The 24324-nt window shown below is 40.1% G+C and overlaps 1 protein-coding gene across 49 annotated transcripts in view; it reads left to right on the forward strand.

Moving 5' to 3' along the window:
- The window catches only part of RIMS2 (regulating synaptic membrane exocytosis 2), a 378604-nt gene that overhangs the window by 206285 nt on the left and 147995 nt on the right, over positions 1–24324 (forward strand). For 28 of the 49 annotated variants that reach the window (XM_068161226.1, XM_068161209.1, XM_068161210.1 and 25 more), the window contains 5 exons: positions 1989–2036; positions 10169–10299; positions 13026–13197; positions 14531–14684; positions 21974–22000. In XM_068161226.1, coding sequence (XP_068017327.1) covers positions 1989–2036; positions 10169–10299; positions 13026–13197; positions 14531–14684; positions 21974–22000 — 532 coding nt within the window. The remainder of the gene's footprint in view (positions 1–1988; positions 2037–10168; positions 10300–13025; positions 13198–14530; positions 14685–21973; positions 22001–24324) is intronic. The other 21 variants (XM_068161220.1, XM_068161232.1, XM_068161230.1 and 18 more) reach the window with 3 other exon arrangements.

The raw sequence follows: 24324 nt of genomic DNA on the forward strand, positions 1-24324 counted from the left end.
GCAGCTATGGTAAAAACTGTTGTGTGTCATAATTTACTAAGCTATGTAAATAATTTATCTGTATTCTGTGCAGTTTATGTCATTATTGACCCACATCATTCTTTCAGGGAGTACCTGACTGCTACTGCAACTATTGGTTTATTATCATTTGCTTTGTCTGCTTTCTGTTTTTCACTGCTTTGTTATTCCTTTAATATAACTATTCAAAAGTCAGCACTGTTTGTGTGTCACTGCTCTTCATTACTGCATTCTGGCTGCTTTTTCAGTACTGCATGAACTTGGAATGCTTTTGCAACAGTTAGGTTAGAGACTGCTGACATGACTAGATGATGTAAATGAATACAGATATGCAATGATAATATTTCAATTTTGTCCTGATGGAAATTTTAACAGAAAAGGGATCTGATTTATAACACCAATCTATTTCCTTGTACAGCTGAACCACAGAGCCACTTCAACAGATTTTTCCATGCATATTTGCTAAAGCAGTAAAATACAGGTGTATCAATTATTGTAATGTCTGGCATCTTAGCAGATATTGTACATTGTGAAGGCCATAATATGTCAGCAAATTGAGGGGACGACATCACGTGTGAGATGTTCTCCCCTTGCCCCTTTCATATTTTCCTTCTTGCCATTTCTACCTCAGCAGAAATAAACTGCTGTTGCTGTAGCATCAAAGCAATGTGCTTATTGCTTTCCATTCTCCAAGGCCGAATATGGCAGGCCAGGGTTCTTGGTGCATGGTGGCAGATATCTATCCCATGCAGGACTGTGATATTCTGGAATATCTGTATTTCACTTGCAACAGTGCAGAAGCAAGCTGAAGTTCTACAGTTACTGTACTTGAGTAGGGCCCATTCTGGCACCCCCTACACGTTGGGCTCTGCAGCACTGCCGGTGTGGAATGGGGGGCAGCGTGCAGCTGCTGCACCTTGCAGAGCACAAGAGCACATTAGACTAAACCCAGACTGTCAAATTTTCTTATCTACCATCTTGCTTTGCTGTGAGAACAGATTACTTCACACATTTGATGGAACAGATTCCTGCAGCATCCATGCATGCTAAGTAAGGAGGCTGGCAGGTGCATCATCACGCTGCTTATCATCATACTTGGGGTAGATTTCTTACAGAAGTGAATACCCAGGGGTAGCCTCCTTCCATTGCTTTGACATAGATCAATAACCTCAGGAAAACTGAGCAGAGAGATGATTAAGATTCCAGTCTGTCAGATTGCTGTGGTTGTTGTGACCTACTCCCATGCTGCTGTTCCCCCACTTACCAGCAACTACTAAGATTGCTGAATGCTCTCGATCCCATTTCATGCGAGGGTCCTCTGTGTATACCAAAAGTAAGTTCTGTCCTGACTGCTAGAGAATTGACATCCCTCGATTTTGCCTTCATATCAGCTAGCACTAATTTCCTTTGAATTGTTTTTAAAGTCTTTGGGAGGGCTTTTAACAGAAATGCCTCTTAAAGCTGCAGAAAAGAGAAAACCTTCTCCTTGCTTTAGAAACAACCCAAGCCATCGGTGTGTGAACTGTACTTGTTTCTGACTCTGACTGTACACCTAACATCTTCCTGGAAGAGATGATCCAGCTGAACTTATCTTTCCTACCCCACTTTTCAAATCACACTTTGCTGACCTGCTCCTGTTGTTACTGTTATTTCTAAATCTACTGTAAATGTTTTCTGTGGACCTGCAAAGTGAAATCCTTGCTCCTGGGGAATCGGTGGCAAAATTACTCCTGACTTCCCTGAGGACAGAATTTCCATCACAGGGTTTTGATGCGATTTGATAACAGATTTTCAGCTTTAATTTATGCATTGCATTAAAATACTTTGTGTTAGATGAATATGTCATTGGTGTTAAGCTGTGTTTAAAGTAATAGTTGTGTGTCTTTGTTTTTACTTTTGGTCTTTTAGTTTCCAGCGTGTTGTCCTTTTTGGTTTTGTTTTATTGCTTTTTCTTTAATTTTGCTTACCAGAGCCAAAGCCTTAGTAGAAGAACAACGCCTTTTGTTCCTAGGGTTCAGGTAAAGACTTCGTCTGCCTGAGAGAAACTCCAGTTGTGGTTTTCTTTTTCTTTTGTTTGTTATGGAAAATGCACAGTAGGAAAACGTTTTGTTGTAGTCCGTTTTCCCATGGTTTTAGTGTGTTGCTTTAAGCCATGTCAACAAGTTCCATGTCGTTGTGTGAGCAGCTTGCCGAGTTCTGCATGGGGGTTAAAATACGCAATAACAAATTTAAAGAGACAACTTAACTTCTGTTGGCTGATTACCCAATGTTAAATTCACGCAGATCTCAGTAGCGGTGGTGGCGATGCACCCCCACCCCCTCCCCAAAATGTGTGTGCTGTTTAGGCAACAATGCCGTGGCCATTGTATTAAGGCAAATGTCTCTTTAAATCCTTCATTATCATTACTTAACACACCCCTTTTTTTTTTGCATTTTCCAAGTAATAGTAGCCATGAGTAGAAGACAGGCAAAACATTTGTACCTTGTTTAACAAACAAATTGCTTACGTATGAAACTCAGTTTGTTTCATTTTCAAAGTACATCAGAATAACCCAAACTCTGTTTAAATAAATAATAAAGAGGAGAATCATCCCATTGTGATACTGAATTTGTTTAGCTTTGGCCTTCTGTTTAGGTACAAATTGTTTGCCTTTTTTCATTAGGAAGCTCCTGAGGTACTGTAGATTAATGCAAAAGTAGGTTTTTTACTAATAATATACAATGCTTACCTGGCTTTGCTGCATGGTTTTCAGTTTGGCTTTTTTGTCAGTAGAATATTACCTGCTTTCCTTACAAAATATCTTGATGGAGATGTTAATCTTTGCTCTGGGAGCTGTGTAAATGTTTATCTTCTTTGATCAGTTTCTCAAGGCAAGATGTAAAGGGTGATCTTAATGGTTAGAATGAGCAGACTAAATTTCATGTGGGGAAAAAAAGATCACACCTATCTTATCCTTTTATAAAGAAAGTCTAAATCAGACTGCAGGAAATGGTTTGGTTATGGCTCCTATTTGAATAAGCACCAGGTTAATGGTTTAATTTCTTTTTTCCCCACAATGTTATCTCCTGGAAGTAGTCTGGCTTTACATGTAAATTCACAATAAAAATTGAGATTAAAAACCCAGTGTTTTGGTAATACTGTTTGAACTTAACATATTATTATAGTATAAGATAATATAATATTACATTATATGACATCATATTGCATTATATTATATTAAACATATTATATTAAATGTATTATACTGTATTAAACATAATATACTATAGTAAACATTATATTATATTAAACATATATTATATTAAACATATTTATTATATTATATTATATTATATTATATTATATTATATTATATTATATTATATTATATTATATTATATTATATTATATTATATCTGACATAAACTGGCTTTGTATCAAAAGTTTAAAACATCCTTTAGCACATGTTTAAGGAAGTTTGTTTCTGTTCATGGTAATGAAATCAGAGAGGGATACAAATTCAATCCCAAGTTAAGTAGGTCTTTAAGGTAAATACTGTACATGACGTAAGTAGTCTTTTAATACTTGTTTTCTTTGTAGATAATGTACAAAATAAATTAAGCAAGCATATGATGGTCAGTTTTTCAATTAAAAAAGGAAATATCTGCATGCTTTAGGAAGTGCTGTAGTGTAGAGGCAACGTTAAGGAGTTCCTTATTTTAATCACATTATCTAAAATAAAGAGACATAAAAGCTGTCAGTTCTACTTCAACTGATGTCCTCCAATGAAAAATACCCTGAGCTTTATCAAATGTTTGGAAGAAATTTGAGGAAATGAAACAAGTGTAATGCTTAAGGGAGAATATCCAGCAAGAGGTGAAAGAGTGGGAGCCTTACTCTCTCACCTCTGATTGGATTACGCTGTAGATGAAGATTCTCTTTAGACCCAAGTGGGTCTTTAGGCCCCGTTTTGTTCCTGCCTAATGTGTCTGCAGTTATTGTGGAAATCTCTAACAGTCTTTTGCAGAGCTCAGTAACAGCCAAAGTTAAACAGAATGTTTGTGATGAGTTCCTGAAGAACTTAAACTGATGACCCTGGAAATACCTTTACAGCTAGACTGAAACAAAAAAGTCCCCCTCTTGCTCACTTTTAGTAGTGATAGTAGATTACTTTAAGATATGTTTACCATGCAAGCTGTAGAGAAAAGCAGAATATCTCCAGTGATCTTTAAACAGGGGTGTCAGGAGTTGAGCAGCAGGGCAGAACTCTAGTTACTTTTTGGCATGAGAAATTACCTAGCTCAGAGCTCTGAGTCGTTTATGGTGGTCAGGAAGTATGCATTACATTGTGGGCTGTGCTATGGCTGTGGTATAGCTGTGTCTGTAGAATTCCCTACAGGAATGAGCATCTCCAAACATACTGTTGATGCTTATTTGTTTCCTTGCTCTCAAGAGGAAATGCACCTCTTTATTCTTGCTTGCATCTTCTTGTTAGTCTGAAACTGATCCTGGGGATAAATGCCCCAGATTCTGACACAGATTCCTCTCCCACACTCTTTCCATGTCATTCCATTAATTTTCTACCTTCTTATATCATTGAATGATGAACTCCCAGCATTATTATTTTATTGGGAAGGAAAGCTGCTTCTTTCCCTGCTCTGCACCCTTCTGAACTATTATCAGTTCTACAGTACCTGGGAGACTGTGCTTTTCCCTCAGCTTTTAGCTTTGTGTAGCACACCAGCAGTTTTCTAACTTATAGAGGGAAGCTTTGTGATCTCTTGGCACAGGATGAGCTGTTCTGAAATTTGTGTTTTCCCTACAGTATCTCTTGTTTACATGGTGGAGCCTCCTTTTGCCATGATACCACTGGGGTTTCTCTGCCCTCAGAAGTTTCAGGCATCCTTTTTGCTTTCATGCAGAGCACTGGTACATTTGATTGTGTACAAAACTATATGCATCATCTACATGGCATTAGTGAAATTAAGATGAAACCACTGACAAAGACATTTTTAAGAGAAATCTGGATTATGGCAACGTAAATACCTCCATAATTTTCTGGCCTTTGTACCCTAGAAGCTCTTCAACTTGGCAGCCTTTTCTTGTAGTGTTTTTGTTTGTTTGATCAACTGATTGGGTTTTGGTGGGTTTGGGTTCCCCTTCCCCAGCATATCAGAGAGCAATAATAGTTTAAGCACCCCTCAGTAGTCAGGATTTGTTAAAGGTATGTTTAAACAACATCCAAAGCTCAGCCACACGAAAGGCTTTACCACTTCAGGGCAGTTTCTGCATCTGCATAAGCTCCAAGCCAAATAAAATGATGGTTGTAAGCATTTTAAAAAATAAACAGGTTGTTAAATGTTATTTTCTTTGTTAGCAGCAGGGTTTAACTGCTGGCTTTTGAAAACAGGGCAAGAAAGAAAAGTAGTGTCTCAGTTTCAGAATATTCCACTAGCAGGCAGCTGTTATGTTACATGAAAAATCCTAACCAGAACAACAAAATCCCTGGCCAGCTGTCTCTCAAACCCAGTTGAATAGGGCTGTAGTGATGGAAGTCAAGCTGCACACAGGCAGACTCTCCACTAGCATGACTTTTCTTTCCTTCCCATGAGATTTGTGAAGCAATCCATGTATAACAAATAAAGAACTTCTGTGGCACAGAATTAAAAACTTCTAATATTCTCTGCATTTGGATCTAAGGTTATCCCTTCAGATGTGCTGTGCCTGTCTGTGCTGCACACAGACCCATGTTGGAATTGTGTATTTAAGCCACCAGTCCAGCATTTGTGAGACAGAAATGTAGGAAGTGACAGCATTAAAATAACCTGGATTTTATCTGATTTCCCTTATGCATATGCATTAGAGTATAGGTCCTGATTACATGATTGCTGCTTCTCCATAACTATGACTTCAATCAGTGCTCTGAATGAACTGTCTACTTAAGATGAGATGGGAGAAGATGAAATCTAGTGAACTGAATTTATGGCCTTAATTTATGTAATTTAGCATTCTAGTTTCAGATAAGTCTGAGATGTGTTGGGGAAGAGCTTAGACTTGTGCAGTTGAAAGAAAGAAGTACCTCAATATCTGTGGTGATCTCCTGCAAATAAAGGACATCTATCCCCATTAACTCTATTTGAAGCAGAATACTCCAGAGGGCATATTGGTTATCCAGAGGAAGACATCTTCTTCTGGGGCTGCAGAGCACCTAACATAGCTGCATCCTCAGGAATGCAGCACCAGAAGTCAGCTTTTATAAACTGTTCTGTGTGTAGGAGGTTTATTCCAGAAATAAGACATCTGTGGTTTAAGCCCTGTCAGAAAAGTGCCTTTATCATCAAGCTACATTCCTTTCTTCTCTGGAGTAGAGAGTTTCAGCTGAAGCTGAGTCTCATCCCAACTGTGTGTCTGGGAATATAAGTGTGTGGTGATGGCAAAGAAAGCTTAATTTCGGTGCAGCAGATTCCAGACCTGCTACCCAGCATGTGTATTGATCTTGGTTTAGACCGTTCCATTAAAAGAGAGAAGCTTGTGAAGCTGTTGATCTCTGTTCTCCTGACTGCGGAAGAATTCACATTTCTTGCACTCTGCATGGCAGGTATTCTTGGCAGCCTGTTTCAAGGAATACAGCAGGTGGTTTGGGTTGGAAGGGACCTCTACAGGTCCAACTCCGCTGCATTGAGCAGGGTTCCTCCATTAGATCAGGTTGCTCAGAGCCCTCTTGAGCCTCACCTTGAATATTTCCAGGGTTGGGGCCTCAACTGCTTCCCTGGCCAACCTGTTCCAGTGTTCCATCACCCTCATGATGCAGAACTTGTTCTTAACATCTAATCTAACTCTACACTTCTCCAATTTCAAGCCATTGCCCCTCATCCTATCATAGTATCAGTCAGGGTTGGAAGGGACCACAAGGATCATCTAGTTCCAACCCCCCTGCCATGGGCAGGGACACCCCACAATCACTGCAGGCTTTGCAAACAGTCCCTCTCCAGCCTTCTTGTAGGTGCCCTTCAGGTACTGGCCACTCTTAGGTTTCACCAGAGTCTTTTCTTCTCCAGGCTGAACAACCGCAGCTCCCTCAGCCCGTCCTCATAGGAGAGGTGCTCCAGCCTTATGGTCATTTTCATGGCCCTCCTCTGGACCTGCTCTATCAGGTCCATGTTCTTCTTGTCTTGAGGGCACCAGAGTTGGATGCAGTGCTGAAGGGGAGGTCTTACCAGAGCAGAGTGAAGTGGCATCTCATGGTTTCAGGATGCATTGAATTTAGGTGCCTGTTTGCCTGGATGTAGGTTACTGCAGGTGTTTAGTCCAGTTAGCTGCACATCTGCTGAAGGAGGGAATGGGCATGAGTGTGTGGCAAGGAAGTTACCAGGACCTCCGCACTAAGTGGAAAGATCTTTAGAAGCAGTTCAGATTGTATTCCTTTTGAAGTAAATTTTTAAGTGTCTACATCCTAAATTGTCTACATAGACAATGTCCTACCCAAGAAGTTTTTTGCAGGTGTTAGCCTCCACATCAGCAACAGCCAGCATGGTCTTCCTGTGTGTATGTTGTGTTATAATTATAGCTTTTCCTTTCCTTCTTATAGATCAGGATTGCATCACTGCTGTTTCTTAGTTGTTCTAACCTTGATAGGATGCTGTTTGTGCCTATGTAAAAAGTGTTGAATGGAGGGTTTGTAGATTCTGCTCTGTGACTCAGCCTCTTAAGTCTTTCAGTGCTGAGCAACACACCTTTACATTCTTGTGGCTCTTTCACCCTGCAGCTTGAATAATTCAAAGTTCTTTGCCTTTTGATCTTAGGAACCTTTCTTGCATACAATTCAACAAAGCTATGAAAGGAACAAAAGAGCTTCCTCATCAACATTCCTGTTATATGTGTGGTATCCTAGGTTTATTTTAGGACAGAAAACATATGTAGTTTTCTATGGTAGGATTGTCCTGCATTTATTGATTAAGAACTGAGAAACTATGATCAGAGTCTGAGACAGCCATGTTCTGTCCAGGCATAATACACACTTCAGACCTCTGTTCCAATGCTTAGTGCTACAAATCAGGCTCCTGGGTCCCATGCCAGGCTCCTGGAAAACGAGGAGTGTGCAGTTTGTGGATATCTTTAGAAATGTTTTAAGGGATTCACCCCTCAATACAGAAAAACACTGGAAAAGAGGAAAGGGTGGAATCCAGTGCTCTTGAACTGTACCTAGCTGTCTTATATAGCTGTCATTTCTGTCTTTGTGAACAGAAAGGTTTCTTGTAAGAAAATACCATCCCATCCCAATATCCTAATACTACTTATGCACAGGAGAGTCATAATTAGATTAGTTTTACTCCCAAACTAATTTTTCCTAATCAGTATGTAGTCTAACTCCTTGTTTGTCATTTTCCTTTCCAATTTCCTGCCTTGACTTCCTGTTAGAGCGTTATTTTTACTCCCAGTCTCTCTGCACAACATATTTTGCACCAGATACCGCCTGGCTGTTTGGTTTTTTTATCGTCTCATTCCATTTCTCTCATTCAGTCTGGTTTTGTCCCTCTTTTCTTCTGTGGACCCTGACATTAGTGGCTCCAGTCTTCCTGTGTTTCACTAAGCAGCATCCTGTGTCCTTTACTGATTTGTCCTTTCTTCTTTCCTCTTACCCCATGAGAGTGCACTCCCATCCTCCCCTCCATGGGGTTCTTTGTCCATTCCTTCACTCCCGGTTCCTTTCTTTCTTCTCTTTGCATACCAGTCAAATGGCTTCCTGGGTTACAGATGCCTGTGCTGTATACTGGAGTGCTAGCAGTGTGAACATGGGAAAGAGAGAGCCTTCTTGTCATATTTCTACCTCCACCTTTCCTGTAACAAGCCAAATGCAGGGAATTATAGGCAAAATATGCCCACGATGTACAAGTTTTCCCAGTTATTTTCCGAGCACAATGAGAACAGTAGAAGGTTCTTGTTCCAAAACACAGCTATTAGAGCATCTCCAAACAGTGTCACATGATTTAATCTTTTTTCTTAGAGTCATTCTCCAAACATTCTGGCTGTAAAAAATTCAGTCTGAAACAAATACAGGGAAGAAATATTTAGGCTGAATATGAATGTGTAATTCTGCTTCTGGTTTTGGTACCTATGTCTAGTTTTATCTCACCTGCACTCAGTTTGTGGTAGTGTCTAGATCACAAATACATTTCATCCTGCTTAAGTAAGGATAGTTTTTCCCCCCAAAAAGTGAATGAGGATGATAGTCTCCAGTTCTTCCCTGCTTGGGATGTGGGACTAGTCATATTTGGTCTTTGCCCAGGGATTCCCAAGGAAGCCTGTAGACAGATGCATTTAGTGTGAGGGACATTGGCTTGCACTGCAGAGGTCATCCAAGCTTTGCTTTGGTTTCATACAGCTGATGCAAATCTTTCTACTTGTGATATAACTGAACTGCAGCATTTGTCCCTTCCACAGTGACTGCTCTAAAGTAGGTATATCCTCCCCTTGAATAACATATCTGCACCTATAGTATTCAAACTGAAAAAGCTAAGAGCAGGTTCTAAAGGCTGTAGTAAAAAAGCAGAGCAGACCAAGTCTCAGGCTGATTAACAAGATTTGCAGATGAGCAACAGCAGTTACTGCCACGTTGTTGCTGAGTTGGACTGTGAAGAGGGTTGGACTACTGAGCCTCCCTCTCTTACAATTTCTGGAGGACTTGTATGACTTTAAGCACGAGTCTCTGCATCTTGAGTAACACTGAGAGATCTGAAATACTTATGGCTTTATCTAACAGTCTTTCCAGCACAACAGGACATGAAAAATTAATTAATCCATTGTGCATAAACTACTTAGAAATGGAGATATATAGATGTGAACAACACACCTCAGTAAATACAAGAAATACAATATCACTGGCAAGAGAAAATAATCCTAACCAGAGCACCATCTGAAAAACAATTAATATGAAATAATGTACTTCTTGTACAGGGTGTTTAAAAAAGACTAACCTCTGGTACATGCCAAAGCTATGATAGTGTTAATGTAATATTTTTGTGCTTTTTTATCAATACAAAACAGAATGTGAGCTTTTCTGGTTAAGTAACCAATATATAGAGAAGTTTATGGAAAAAAAAAGTTAATTAAAGATGAATCTGCTACTTTGTTGTAGAAATGAGTTCCCTAATTAATGTTTTCTCATTACAGATAAAGCTGTGGTATGACAAGGTTGGTCATCAGTTAATAGTGACAATATTGGGAGCAAAGGATCTTCCTTCAAGGGAAGATGGGAGGCCAAGGAATCCTTATGTTAAAATTTACTTTCTTCCAGACAGAAGGTAGGAGGAACACAAGGACAAGGAATGTTTGAATAAGAATTGGTCTTAATCCTCATGTGGCACACACAGCTGACTTTACCTGTCATACATATACGGAAAAGTCTTACACAGCTTGGAGTTCCCTTATTGATCATGCCATGTGACAGCAATGTGTCTTTGAACACTAAACTCAAGCTCACTTTCACTGGATAATTTGTTAAATAATGAATGCAAAACTGGAAGGCAAACCTGTGTGGTTGCATGGGGATCTGCTATTTGCAAAGAATGTTAGTGTTCTGTCATGCCTTTATTTCCTATGACAGTGACTCCTGTCCAGTGCAAAGGAAATGCTGCAAAGTTAGGCTCACAGATTTCTGGACTGATCTGTCCAGCAGTTTGGTTTGCCTCAACTTTACACAAGAAAGCAGAAACATGTCTGGCATCTGAAACCCACAGATTTCATATCACAGTATCAGTGAGTTAAGGCTGAAGGGACTCTTGAGATTTCTGAGGTGCACCTTGAAAAGTTCCCCTAAAGCACAGGGCCTATATCAATCTGGACTGGCTTTATAAATGTGCTTACGGAAACTTGAACTGTGGTAGGCAGCCTTCCTGAAGAGTGCCTTCATTTCTCAGTCCATGATTTTCTGCCATTTTGATTTAGGTGGTGGTAAGAACAGCAAAGGGAGTAGTGTGCTCCCCACTGGATGTTTTTCTTTTATTTCATTGTTATTGCCTCAGATTGTGTGAGTGGCTGAATATGTTTACATTTATTTTCCACTGTATCCAACAAATAAATCAAAGATTTAACCTGACACAGTATATAAAAGATTGACCTGACCAGAGGAGTGTCGAATCTATGGAACAGGATGTATTTTTGCAGTTTATATTTTTGCATCCTTTGCTTTTCCTAAACTGGGAAGATGTGAACCATCTCCAGAACCAATTGACTTCAGCAGGAATTAAAGCTATTCAGTCATTTGGAGGACACTGCTTTCCCACCTTCATTGTATACCATATGCTGACAGGAAAATTTTCTGTGACTGCCTAGTTTGATGTATCATTAATGGCAAAGAGGTTTTTGGATGGATTGTCTTGCCATCACCAATACCTGATTCTCAGTTTATTCAAATGGAGTGTGTTTAGAGATGCTGAAGCTGTGCTCAACCGAGAATCAGGTCTGCTTAAATTCCCTTACTTGCTTTTTCAAGATTAATAAAGCTGACAAAAAGTCAGAATGCTTCACAATGTAAGCTTTAATATCTAAAAATACATAGAAGGAAAACACTTAATTAGTTACTCCCTTTATCAAGCTCTTCTGGGGTTTCCCATTTCTGTAGAGTATTCAGACCCTTTAATTGTTGCCTGTGCTTTCTGTAATTTGTAAACAATCAGTACTTTGTCTCATTGAATTGGTTGCATTTATTTATTTTTCTTCTTTTTCCTAATGTGCAAATTCCTTTTTCTTTCCTTAGAGGTAAAAGCTAAGTAAGCAACAATATGTATCTTGTGTAGTGGAAGGAAACATGCTAGTGGTAAACAACACTTGCATAAGTCAAGCATTGAATATGATGCAGATAGTGAACTCTCTTTGGTTAAACAAATGTCCTTGGGAAAGCTTGTCCAATGTAACTGCTTTAAGCTCTCAAAGAGTGACCAATCTTTGATATAATAGCAACAATTACATCACTTGCTTTAACAGCCTCCCTAAAAATATGATTCCTGATATGCAAATTCATTTTCTGTTCCCTAGAGGTAAAGGCTAAGTAAGCAGCAATATGTACCTTGTGTGGTAGAAAAAAAAATGCAGTAATGATATTACCTTTGGAATTATTAGCAAATGGGCAGGGTCTGCATTGCCAGATTAAAAGATCCACATAAATGGGTAGCGGAGCTGCGTTACGCAGCGATCAGCAGCTTCGAAATGAAGCGTTGTTGTGAGAACTCTCCGTCAGTATTCTCAGTAGGAGCGTGGGTGTTTGCCAGCAAAACCTGGTTCCATCAGAAAATATTCATTCTTTGAAGCTGAAAGAGTCTGCAAAACAGCTTGCTTTCAACAAAACCCTGGAGCCAGCGCTGGGAGTTTCATGGCAGCCTTGCACAGAGACCTTGCTGTGCTCTGATACAGACAGTCGGCCCTAGCTTTGGCGGTCCTTTGGGGTTACCCAAAGGATTTTGGGAGCTCTTTGGAGAACACTTTTCCTTCCAGTGTTTCTGGAAAAGGACATGTAACTCATTCTCAGGGCTTCTTAGTCAGGAAAACACGAAGGGGAAGGCCCTGCACTGCTTGCAGCTCCCTGAGCACTACTTCATGTGGGCCAGTCTAAGGGTAGGACTGGAAGCTTGAGTGAGCCAGCTCCTTGGTCTGTCTGAAATCTCTTCTTTCTCAGACTGTGCCTCATGGAAACCCCATTTACAGAAGTGCATTTTGCTTTATAAAATGCTCTCTCCAAAGGAAACATTGTGTTTTTTTTAAAGTTCTGCTTTTCAGGTAACTTCTTAAAATTGGAATTGGCACAGGAACTTGACATTGCCTAACTTTAGCTTTTAATATGAAGTGATGAATTATCCTCAATGGGTGTGCTGACCTTCACTTCAACACAAAGGACTAGTCCTGACAAATTCCAGCACTCATATGCTTCAAAATGTACTTATGATTTAAAAAGTCCTTTTTTCTGTGCTGCACTTACTGCAATATAATGGCCTTTTGAACATTTTTAATATTGAATTGTGGGGTTTTTTTGCAGTGATAAAAATAAGAGAAGAACAAAAACAGTGAAGAAGACATTGGAACCGAAGTGGAATCAGACCTTCATTTATTCTCCAGTTCATCGGAGAGAGTTCAGAGAACGAATGTTAGAAATTACTCTTTGGGACCAAGCACGAGTTCGAGAGGAAGAAAGTGAATTTTTAGGAGAGGTAAACAATTACTGGTAGCTGCTCACACAGTCATGGAAAAAATGATAACTCTGTTTTAAATGGTTGTGTTTGTCCTTGTTCCTCTTGGCTGTGAACAAACGGTGACCTCACACTTATCCTGTAGTACTGATGAGATTCTGACTGCGTATGTTCCTTTGAGTAGCAGAACACACATAGTTCACAGGATCAACAGAATCATGGAATGTTAGGGGTTGGAAGGGACCTCAAAAGAGCATCCAGTCCAACCCCCCTGGCAGAGCAGGAGCACCCATACCAGATCACAAAGGAACACATTCAGGCAGGTTTTGAATGTTTCCAGAGAGGGAGACTCCACAACCCCCCATGGCAGCCTGTTCCAGGGCTCTGTCATCCTCACACTGGAAAAACTTTCCCTCACGTTCACACAGAACTTCCTACACCTCAGCTTCTGCCATTGCCCCTTGTGCTGTCATTGGGCATCACCCAGCAGAGCCTGGCACCATCTGCTTGGCACTCACCTTTCACATATTGATAAACATGAAGAGGACAGAGTCTCAAGCTGCACCAGGGGAGTTTTAGCCTCGAGGTAAGAAGGAAGTTCTTCCCAGAGAGAGTTGTTAGCCATTGGAATGTGCTGCCCAGGGAGGTGGTGGAGTCACCATCCCTGGAGGTGTTCAGGAGGGGATTGGACATGGTGCTTGTCACCATGGTCTAGTAGTCATGAGGTCTTGGGTGACAGGTTGGACTTGGTGATCTTTGAGGTCTTTTCCAACCTTGTTGATCTAAGTCTCCTTCTCTCTAAGCTGCAGAGCCCTCAGCTCCCTCAGTCTCTCCTCATAAGGAAGATGCTCCACTCCCTCAATCACTTTTGTGGCTCTGTGCTGGACTCTTTCATTCTGTTCCCTGAGGTCGTCCTTACAGTGAGGGACCCAGAGCTGGGCACAATATTTGAGATGGAGCCTCACCAGAGCAGAGGGGCAGGAGAACCTCTCTTGACCTACTAAGCACTAGTTTCCCCCTTTCTTTTAGAATTGCTCATTAAAGTGCACGTTATCTGTAGTTGGCTTTCCAAATCATTGATGTGTTGCTGACTTGCTACAAGGTGTTTGAATGCTGCAAGGGTTGCCAACAGGCAATGAAGAGTGAGTTTGTTTGTTTGTTTTGTAAAGATTTTTGCTGTATTTAGTGTTGTAGAGTGCACTGCAACTCCTTTCGTGTCAAATGCAAGATGCAAACCTTCAAAGTCTCTAACAAGAAGGGAATAAGAGAACAAAATGTTATGAACATACCTGTTTTAAACTATTCTGTTATCCAATGCTTTCCTACCTTGAACCATTTCTTTTTCTTTTTTCAGATTCTTATTGAGTTAGAGACAGCATTACTAGATGATGAACCTCACTGGTACAAACTTCAAACCCATGATGTCTCTTCATTGCCACTTCCCCATCCCTCACCGTATTTGCCACGCAGACAGCTCCACGGCGAGAGTCCCACGCGGAGGTTACAAAGTAGGTTGTTAGTTTTGCACACTCTGCATAATTCCTTTGAATTAATGTGTAGGGGATATTAAATTCCTGTGGATAGGAAGCTGACAGAATTTGTGTTCTTGTTTGTAGCTGTTATGAATTAGCTTAGGGTTGGTGATCGGAGTCTGATGTGCTGCAAGTGGTAATACTGAACATGGTAAAGTACACCAAGGTTTTTTATGAGGTTACCTAGTTGAGATCCTGAGCTTGAGCAAATTCTCTTGCTATTTCGCAGCCTGCTGTTTTTAACTTGATGTCCTATCTTCAGTATTATGTTCATAATCTCATTACTTAACCAGAAGTAAATGTGTAGGACTTTTTTCTTCAGACCAGCCTGCTTCTTGAAAGGAAAGTGACCTGTATGTACCATCCTGTGTAGCTAAACTAATACCACGGCCTGTTGCCTTGATTTGTTATATTTTAAGTGGCTGCATTCACAAATAGAATTTCTTTTTAAAGTTGTGTTCTCTAGAATTTGCTATTCTTGGTCCTCAGTAGTTTCATGTTAGCAGTAGATGTTTTTAAAATGGAGTATATACAGCACACCATATAAAAATAGATAAATAAGTGTAAGACAGCAAAGGTTGACAGTATTTTTCCTTAATATTTCCCTCTTCCTCTAGCTTAACTGGTCAGGACTGTCAGTGATTTAAAGCTGTCCTTCATTGAATTAACTTTATAAAATACCAGTTGACTGTGGCAGGGAGGTTGGAGTAGATGATCTCTGAGGTCCCTTCCAACCTAAACCATTTTATGATTCTATGACACAGCAAAAAATACTCCCCAAATGAAACAGATCCAAATCTATTTCTGATTATTTTTTCCCTTTGGGCCTTTGTATGTGAGTTTGCCCATGTTACATGTGCCTTTGGGCATATGTGACACCCAAGCTCACCCACACCACCACCTGGGTCTGGGATATGGATATTTCATGTCTTGTGTGGATTTATCTGTAACTATTCCACGTAGCCCACAGTTCCTGTATCTGTGCACTGGTTGGTGAGAAGGATTAAAATGCTCCATATCATAATGTTCTGTGATAGGCACACTACCAGAGTTACACTGACTAACCTCAAAGCCGTAAGATTTTGCCTGTGTACAAAAGGAGGGAAGAGATGGTAGTGAACAGGTGAGGAGTTCTGTTTCAGGTTGGTGCTCATCAGTACTCTCAAGGACCATGACTGTTGAAGTAAAGTTTTAAAATGCTTTTGTAGCACGTTAGGAAGTTAAGTTCTCCACATAAAGTTCCTTTTACAGACCAGGTGAACACTTCAGTGCCTCTTTGCATGTGAAGTTTGTGAAATGCTGGGTTTCAGGAGATAGTCTTGCAAACAGGTTTATAGCAGTTCCTGTCTGTGCAATACATAACAGCCATTAGGAATGAATAAAGCAGTAACTGCTTTATTCTGGGAAAGATTCCTTGCCTAAAGATCTGTATAGTGCTACTGAATCAGAATGTGCAAGTAGGAGGTAAGTTGGGTTTTTTTTTAATGTTCATGCTAATCCTAACACTGTGCTCAACTGCACAATCTTATCTGTGTGTCTGCAAATGGAGAGGGAAGGGCTTGTCAGTGTTGGCTTGGTGAAACACTAAGATCTGCTTTTCAATGAAGATAGTTTGCTTGACTGTAACTAGAGTGATATTTTGACAGCTTGAGGTTCAGCCAAATAAGCAGTGTCAGATCTCCACTGTGGTTGCTGGAGGATTCACATGCTCCTACAATAAATTATGCTGTTTGCATCCATACTGAGACTGAAATCCCACAAAGAAGGATTTTCTCCAGTGTCCAGGGAAATAGATGCACTTGAAGCCTTCTATTTAATGAATAAGTTTCAGTTCAAACACATAGTTTTGCATGGACAGAATAAGGTCTCTTGGAATTAAAATCTCCCCTTTTGGGGGACTGGAAAGGCATCCAAATGGAAATGTAGCATCTGGTCAGAATTCTGCGAGGAAAGCAGAATCCCTTAAGAAATTTAACATACCTTTCCCCCCTTTTTTTAATTGATATCACACCTCCTAAATGGAAATAAAAACGTTTTTTGCTGTCCAGAGAGATGGTGGAATCTTATTAGAGATACCCAGGGCTCAACTGGACAAGGCCATAAGCAATGAAAAGTAACTTGTCCAAGCCTGAAACAGGTGTTGCACCAGATGGCCTCCAAAAAGCCCATCCCAGCCTAAACCTCATCACCAGGGGAATGGTGAAGGGCAGACAGCACATCTTACAACTGCCTTCACTAATTAAAACATTTATAGTATATTAATGACACAGAGAATTCCAGATCTGCTACTTACTTTCCTGAGTCTGAAGCTCTTTTTGCATTCTTCAATAACAACTCTTGCATATGAGGAAAGAGAAGATGTTATTCACTGTCACTCACTCTACAAGGCTGGGAAAGTCTCCAGATGAAGACAAGGAATGTCTAGCAAGTTTGTCTAGCTTTTTCAAATCACACAGAACGGAATCAGAGAATGGCTTAGGTTGGAAGGGACCTTAGAGATCATCTCCTCTGACCTCCCCACTATGGGCAGGGGCACCTCTCAACTAGATTTGGCTTCCCAAGGCTTCATCCTACCTGGCCTTCAGCACCCCCAGCGAGGAGGCATCCACAACCTCACTGGGCATCTTATTCCAGAGTCTCATCACCCTTGTACAGGAGAACTTCTTCCTAAGATCCAGTCTAACCCTGCTGTCCCTCAGGGTGCACTTTTTGTGCTGTTACAGAGCAGGTTGATTTAAATTTCTGGGGCTGAACAATCTGCACAGTGCAGTCCTCCCACCTCTTGTTCACTCCTGTAATGCCTTTGTATAGAATCAGTGAGCACAATACGAAGCAGCTTATAGCTTCCCCCCCAATATTGTTGGTGTGAGAAATAAGAAGGGAGATAAGTTTGAATTGCAAGGTGGTTTGTTCTTTGTATGAATACACATCTACGCTTTCTTATCTTCATGATTGCCAAGTAGCTATAAATACAGCTATTTGAAGACAATATTTAAAGGTTACTCTCTGAAGGTAGTTTAAAAGAACCACCTACACTTATGCCTTACTTCTGTTCTCGTTTTAATAATGCTGAATTTTAGCACTCCCAAGGAAGAGCAGATTGTCAGCCCTGAATACTGAGCTCCTATATTTACAGAGAGCCAGTAGGAAAATGCAAGCCTCCCACAGAGCCCCATATGTAATTTTTGTGGGAACCAGCTTTCAGAGCCAGTAGCTTAGTTTCCACCTATATTTATTTCTCAGAATCTTTGAGTGGGCTTTATGTTGTGTTACAGATTGATCTGAGCCAGCCACTTTCTCTTGCCCAGTCCCCTGACCTGTACAACTCATGAATGTCAATAAGGGAAAAACAGTAAATATATGTCATATAAACACTGATGAAAACAAGCTCTGAGCGATTGTAGCAAGGAAATCAGCAGAAGTCCAACTTGGTGAATCAAACAGATTTTTTTTTTCAAGAGCTGAACACTACAAAAATCAAAACAAACACGATTGTCAATAAAATAGACTAAGCAGCAGCTTTCTTGTAATGGGAATCTGACTTCTGCTGCCTTTAGAATTAAAGTCATCAGTGACTCCATTCAATGAGTTTCATGATTCTTAAGGCACATACAAAAAATCTGGAGGGAAAGAAATTGCAGTAATAAGTATTTAGACCGTGGAGACAAATCCAGAGTACAATTGTGTTCTACAAAAGCCATCTGCATACAGTGTGGAGAAAACTGTAGCTAATATTCCTTTTCTGGATTTTATCCGTTCAGATGGAAAGAAAAATATTGCACTGCATAAGCATAGGGTTTTGAACCACAGGGACAGTTTTTATTGTCTCTTGTCAGCTTTGTGTGTTTTCCCAAGCTGGACTCTATTTTCTGAGGCAATGCTGAGACTTTAGCAAGCTAAAGATTATCACATCTGCCTAGCAAAAAAAAACCCAACTGATAGATGTGAGGGACAAATGAATGGATGCAAGGAGATTGTAGATTTAGACTGGATATTGGGAAGAAATTTTTTACGGTGAGGGTGGGGAGACACTGCAGCAGCTTGCCCAGGGAGGTTGTGGATGCCCCCTCCCCAGAGGTGTTCAAGGCCAGTCTGGATGAGACCTTGAGCAACCTGGGCTTGTAGGAGGTGTCCTGACTCGTGGCAGGGAGTTGGAACTAGATGATCGTCAAGGTCCCTTCCAACCCAAACCATTCCATGAATCCATGAATCCCCAAATAAAGAAATCTGTTGCTTATTCCTTGTGAAAAACATTTTTAGGGGTCTTTGCCATTGTGGGGTGCTGAGGGTTGTTTTCTTGAAAGTGCTATGTTTGTACCATCACATCAAAACCAGGCTGAATGTTGTGACTGTTAATCCCATCCTTCTTTCCTTTATTCAAAGTTTTCAAGTCTGTTTTGTAGAGCATGAACACTTGGTAGCACCAAGCAGACGCACTGGGTAGTACCAAGATCATTAAAGTTTAATAATAATGAATTCCAATGTATCTGAAACTTTACCTCCTGAAACCTACTTTTTAAACCTCACACTTCCAATGACTTCCTTGTAAACCCTGTGGAATCTCATTCTACTGCAGAGTCAGGATCTTGCTGTCTCAGCACTTTTCTTGTAGTTTGGTGTGAGTATGGTAAGTCTGTGACAGCCTGGAATGAATGCCACTGAGTAGTACTTGAAGAAGCTAGCTAATGCTGTTCACTAGTTGCTGAGTGGGGTTTCATGGAAGCATGCATCAGTGACCTCTTTCCCCCTCCCCCCAGATTATAATATGGAGCATTTTATGGGCAGTGGCACAGAATATGAATGATGAACATATCATAAAGATTATACCATAGAGATCATACCCTAGAGAGCCAGGATAGCACATTTATTTGTTTGTTTATTTTCCCTCTTCCTCTTCCTCATGCTTCTTCCTCAATTTTCCTTTCTTTCATGGAGCACAGGCCTTGGGCATGTTATCTTTATTTGCATGTGTCGATATTTTGTTCACTGAATAAGGAGAACTGTATCTGTATTGTATTCACTATACACTAGTATTTATTTATTGTGCTTATTGTACACCTATGGTTTATTAAATACTTTAATTAAAGGTATTTAACATGATACAGGGGTGTCTGAAAAAGCCTTAAACTATCAAAACATTATCCTTTTTTTCCCTAATGAAATGAATGTAAGAGATGAATTTAATGCTGCTTGGAAAGTTTCAAACAACCTTTAAACTAGAATTAAACTACAAAAATGCTTGAAGTCCTATTTTGAAGGTGTTTAAGGGAATTTGATCACTTGCAAAAATTGTTGCTCTGGTTGCTTGACAGACTCACGTTATTAAGCTACTCTTCTGTCATGTAATGATGGTGAGAAAATCAATACTCTGTTGAAATGCCTCACTCAACAGGGTGGAGTAACCTTGCTAGGCAGTTGATCCACAGCAGGTGAGGTGTACTTGATAAAGATTCTAAAAGATATCTAACTCCCTTTTCAGGCTGAAGGTAGTGCTTGGTTGTTTTTTGGTTTGCTTTCTGTGTATTTTTTTTGAGTGTTGAAGCATAGTGAACTGTCACATAAGAGTGTGATGGTTCTGGTGAAGATGTTTTCAGAGAGGTTTAATATTACTCTGACTTCTTCCTGTCTGTATTGCAACCACAGAGAAGCAATCACAGCTTCTTTAGTCCCCACTCACGTTGTGATCTCAGGATATTTGTATTCATGTGCTCTTCAAAAAGCTCCACCCTCTTACAGGCCTTTTGAGATGTTAAATTCAGAAAGTCCATAGGTTTTCATTGCATCAAGAATTTCACAATGGTCTTAATTGATATTTATGGTTTGGGTTTTGGAACATTTGATGACTTTCTGATGTTGCTGGAGAAAACCAGAAAACCCCTCCTGTCCCATTTTTCCTCATTTTGTAGCCAGACTGTTTTTAATTTAATTCATAACTGGAAGAGCTTAGTACCCAGAAATAGAAATATTAGAGAATTTATGCAGTAAAACTGACATCTACATATCTGTGAACGATGCTGAAAAAGACTCCTGATATCCATGCTGAAATGATGTAGTCTGATGGAGTTGTGGAGCTGGGCAGTAAAAATTATGTTTATCCAGAAACCCAGTTTGAAAAGAGAGAGAGTCAGAAATTGTAAGTGTTAGAAGATTTCAGCAATATGGTCTACATATTAAAATAGTTAGTGCCCAGATGTATCAAAGAGCGTGAATTGCCAGAAGGTATCCAGTAGTAATCCACTGAATTCTTACCAACACCTTTTGGTAAGCAATTGAATTTGCTATTTTTTTTCTGTGACTCTGTAATATTTTTGTCATCTGGAGCATATCCTATCCTTGTGGACTGGCACTCTTTCAGGCAGTGTCTGCCAGCTGTGGCACTCTAAGGAATAAAAGTATTGATGATGTCTTGCCAGTGGCAAGATACTCTCCATGTTATTCTGCCTTCCTGGCTTTTTCATGCTGTGTTGTGGAATACACATTAGCAAAACCCACAAATGCAAAAGGACAATTAACATCTCCCTAACTGTCCAGAGGTTTGCATGTTATTGTACTGTCAAGTTTAGGGAAACTGGCATGGTTGTATGGAAAGCTAAAATAGATCACCCAGCCAGAGTTAAGGAATGCGAACAATAAAGCAGCTATTGCAAGCACCTCAGCATCGTGCTTGCATCAGGACTCTTCAATTCACTGCTAACACAGTATGTAGATAAGGTATTCATGTTTGTACACACTGACCAAGTCAGGACCTAGCTGGAGACAGAAGATTGGCTGGAACATCACCTCTGAGTCTGTTAAATGCAAACTGGAATTTATAGGTGCATCTCAGGCGAGTTCTGCAAATGAATTCCTGCTGATGTGCCAACAGCAGAACCTTTCAGGGTACCAGCTTGTTTTGTATGTCTAGCTGAGTATACATTTTGCTGTTAACAAGTTAGACACTTGCTTATACTAAGTGTACAGTTGTATTTCTGAGCTGGAAATTACTTTCATAGCTCAACTAGTCCTCTCTGAGGACTTACACTCTGCACTTTGCACTGCACCTTGCAGAGTGTAAGTGTTGATCTGGTAGTGATTGGCATTTTTGTGGTTTAATTTCTCCTAGCTGCTTGAGTTTTAATGTTTTCAATGAATGTGGCCTACAATATCAAATTCCTCAGCCTCCAGCAGCAATTACAGTGCAGTTTAAGGGTCTGACCATCCCTGTTACATGTATTTATTCATATATTTTACCCTGACACTACTTCATTTCAATATTTGTTTTCCAGATAAAGGCTTATATTCATATAATTCAGGTAACTTTTCAGCATGCCAGAAATGCTTATTGCTTCCATTGACATGCCAAACCCAATTTGATCTCTTATTGGTGTGCTTTTGCTACCCTTTGTGCAGATGCTGAATCGCTTCAATGTCCCTTGGCTTTTCTAGTCTGCTTTTAAGCCATAGGCCTTTTGTTGGCTTTCTTTCTCTGTTCCCAACATCTCAGTATTAGTAGTGGAGCAGTACTGTCACATTCTATCTGCTTTGCCTGCCTTTATTTTGGGTAGAGCTTTGGTAGGTAAACTGCAGTGGGCTTGGTTATCTATGCTAGGAAAACGCTGTTCTGCTGGAGCTATATTAGAAGGAGCATTGTTGTGTTACTGCTGCTTGAGAACAAGTGTAAGTATTTTAGAATACTGAGATGGGGGAAATGCAGGACTGGCAAAATCAGTATTTACACTGATAGATGTTTTGACCATTTCCTACTGTTTAAAATCCTCAGGTACAAACCCAGGTGACAGATTGAGAGGCTTGCCTTAGTTAACTGTAATTAAACTCAAAAAGTGCAGGTTTTTAGGAGCTCACATTTTGTAGTGCATTTCATGTGGGATTTTTTGCAGTTTCTGAGCTTTTAATTGTGGGTCTCTCTTTTTTGTGTTTTGTTTTTGAGAGCTGGTTCCTCCAACTACCTGTCAGTTATGTCTGAAAAATGAAACACATTTCATTAATAAAACAGATCCAATGCCATGGTGAAACCAAAGCCCTACAGGATGTTCCTTGAAAGCAGTGCTAATCAAACCTGGTTTCCATTACTTCTACACCTAGTTTCCCATGTTTCTTCTCTTCCACTCTCTCCTGAAATAATCTTGCATTTTGCTCATGTTTTGAGACAGCTTGACATGGGAAGAGACCATGTTTGCTGTTTCAGCTATGGACTTGTGCACACGTGGATTAGCCACAAATTTCATCTTGATAATGTTTCTTTCTCATTAAGGGATTTTGGTTTGTATCTTTCTCTTCTACCCAGCCACCAGTTTTGAAGATTTGTAGGAGTTATAAAAACGTAGATTAAACTGGTCAGAAACTTTAAAAAACCCCCAAACACTCTAATGTCACTCTAAAGTGACAGAGTGACACAGAGACAGCAGGACTGCATGAGAAATTCGCTCACAGTAAGCACCCACAGGCACAGACTGGATGAATATGAGAGAGCAAATTCTTAAGACAGTTGTTGTGAGACTGATTTTTAGGGTTGCTTATATGTCAGCTCTGAACACAGAACAATTACAGGCAACGCCAAGTTACTTTAAGTGGTTGTGAAGGCCTTCTGTGAGCTTCAGGGAGGGAGCTCAGAGAGCATGCTTCACTACATTTTGTTGCCCCAAGGAGTCCACAGAATCTTGTAAAAGCTTTCTGCATTGTAAGGGGCAGGATCCTCAGCTTGGGAGCTCTCTGCTTTCTTTTTCCTCTTTTTATATATTTTTTATTTTTTCCCCTCAAAAAAAGCCCAAAACACAAACCCAACAAAAAAACCCAAATCAGAATCCCTGAGATGTAACTCTGGCACTTCCTTCTCTGTTTAAACTGACTTGCCTTGATTCCATTTCTCATTCTATCCCTTGTACTAATCTGTTCTGTTCACTATATTGACAGGTCTTAGAGGCTTAGTAGAGTTCTGAACCTCAGGGGTTGGTCTTCTATGGAGGCCTAAATCAGAAATATCAATGGACAATATATGAAGCACAGAAGGTTTTCTAGCTTGTGTTGTTTCCCCTGTATAGGAATAGGAGTGGAGCACAGCTCTGTGCCAACTTCCAGAAGTCAGAAAATCTTTCAGAATCTTTTTGGTAGCTTGAAAACAAAATACTTGTGATCATATATTGTTGCCTTCCTTTGGAAGATTTCCAGTTATTTAGGATAACTGTTTAGGATTCTGTTGGAATGGAATGGTCCAGTTAGAAGGGACCCACCACAATCTAGTCCAGCTGTCTGACCAGTTCAGAGCTGAGCAAAGGTTAAAGCATGATATTAAAAGCAATGTCCAAATGCCTCAGAAGTGCTGAGAGGCTTAGGACTTCTGAAGAACCTCTCTAATAGTTTCTTCAATGATTTCCATATTATTTTTATTCAGAAGTTGTTAAGACTTTCCATGGCCACCAACACTGTGAAAAGTTAACAACAACAACAACAAAAAGTATTTGATTCATGAAATGGAGCAAAACACTTTGCTTTTCCCTAAATGTTATTGCTAGCCAGGAAGATAAAACCCAACCAAACACATTTTTTTTAGAGTAGGAAACTACTGCATTTTAAATTCTTAAAGCTACAGTGCCAGTGCTGTAACCTTCCAGTCTGAGTG

The sequence above is a fragment of the Melanerpes formicivorus genome, unplaced genomic scaffold (genome assembly GCF_026170545.1).
Source record: "Melanerpes formicivorus ecotype bairdi unplaced genomic scaffold, bMelFor1.0.p_v2 SCAF_56, whole genome shotgun sequence".
Lineage (NCBI taxonomy): Eukaryota > Metazoa > Chordata > Aves > Piciformes > Picidae > Melanerpes > Melanerpes formicivorus.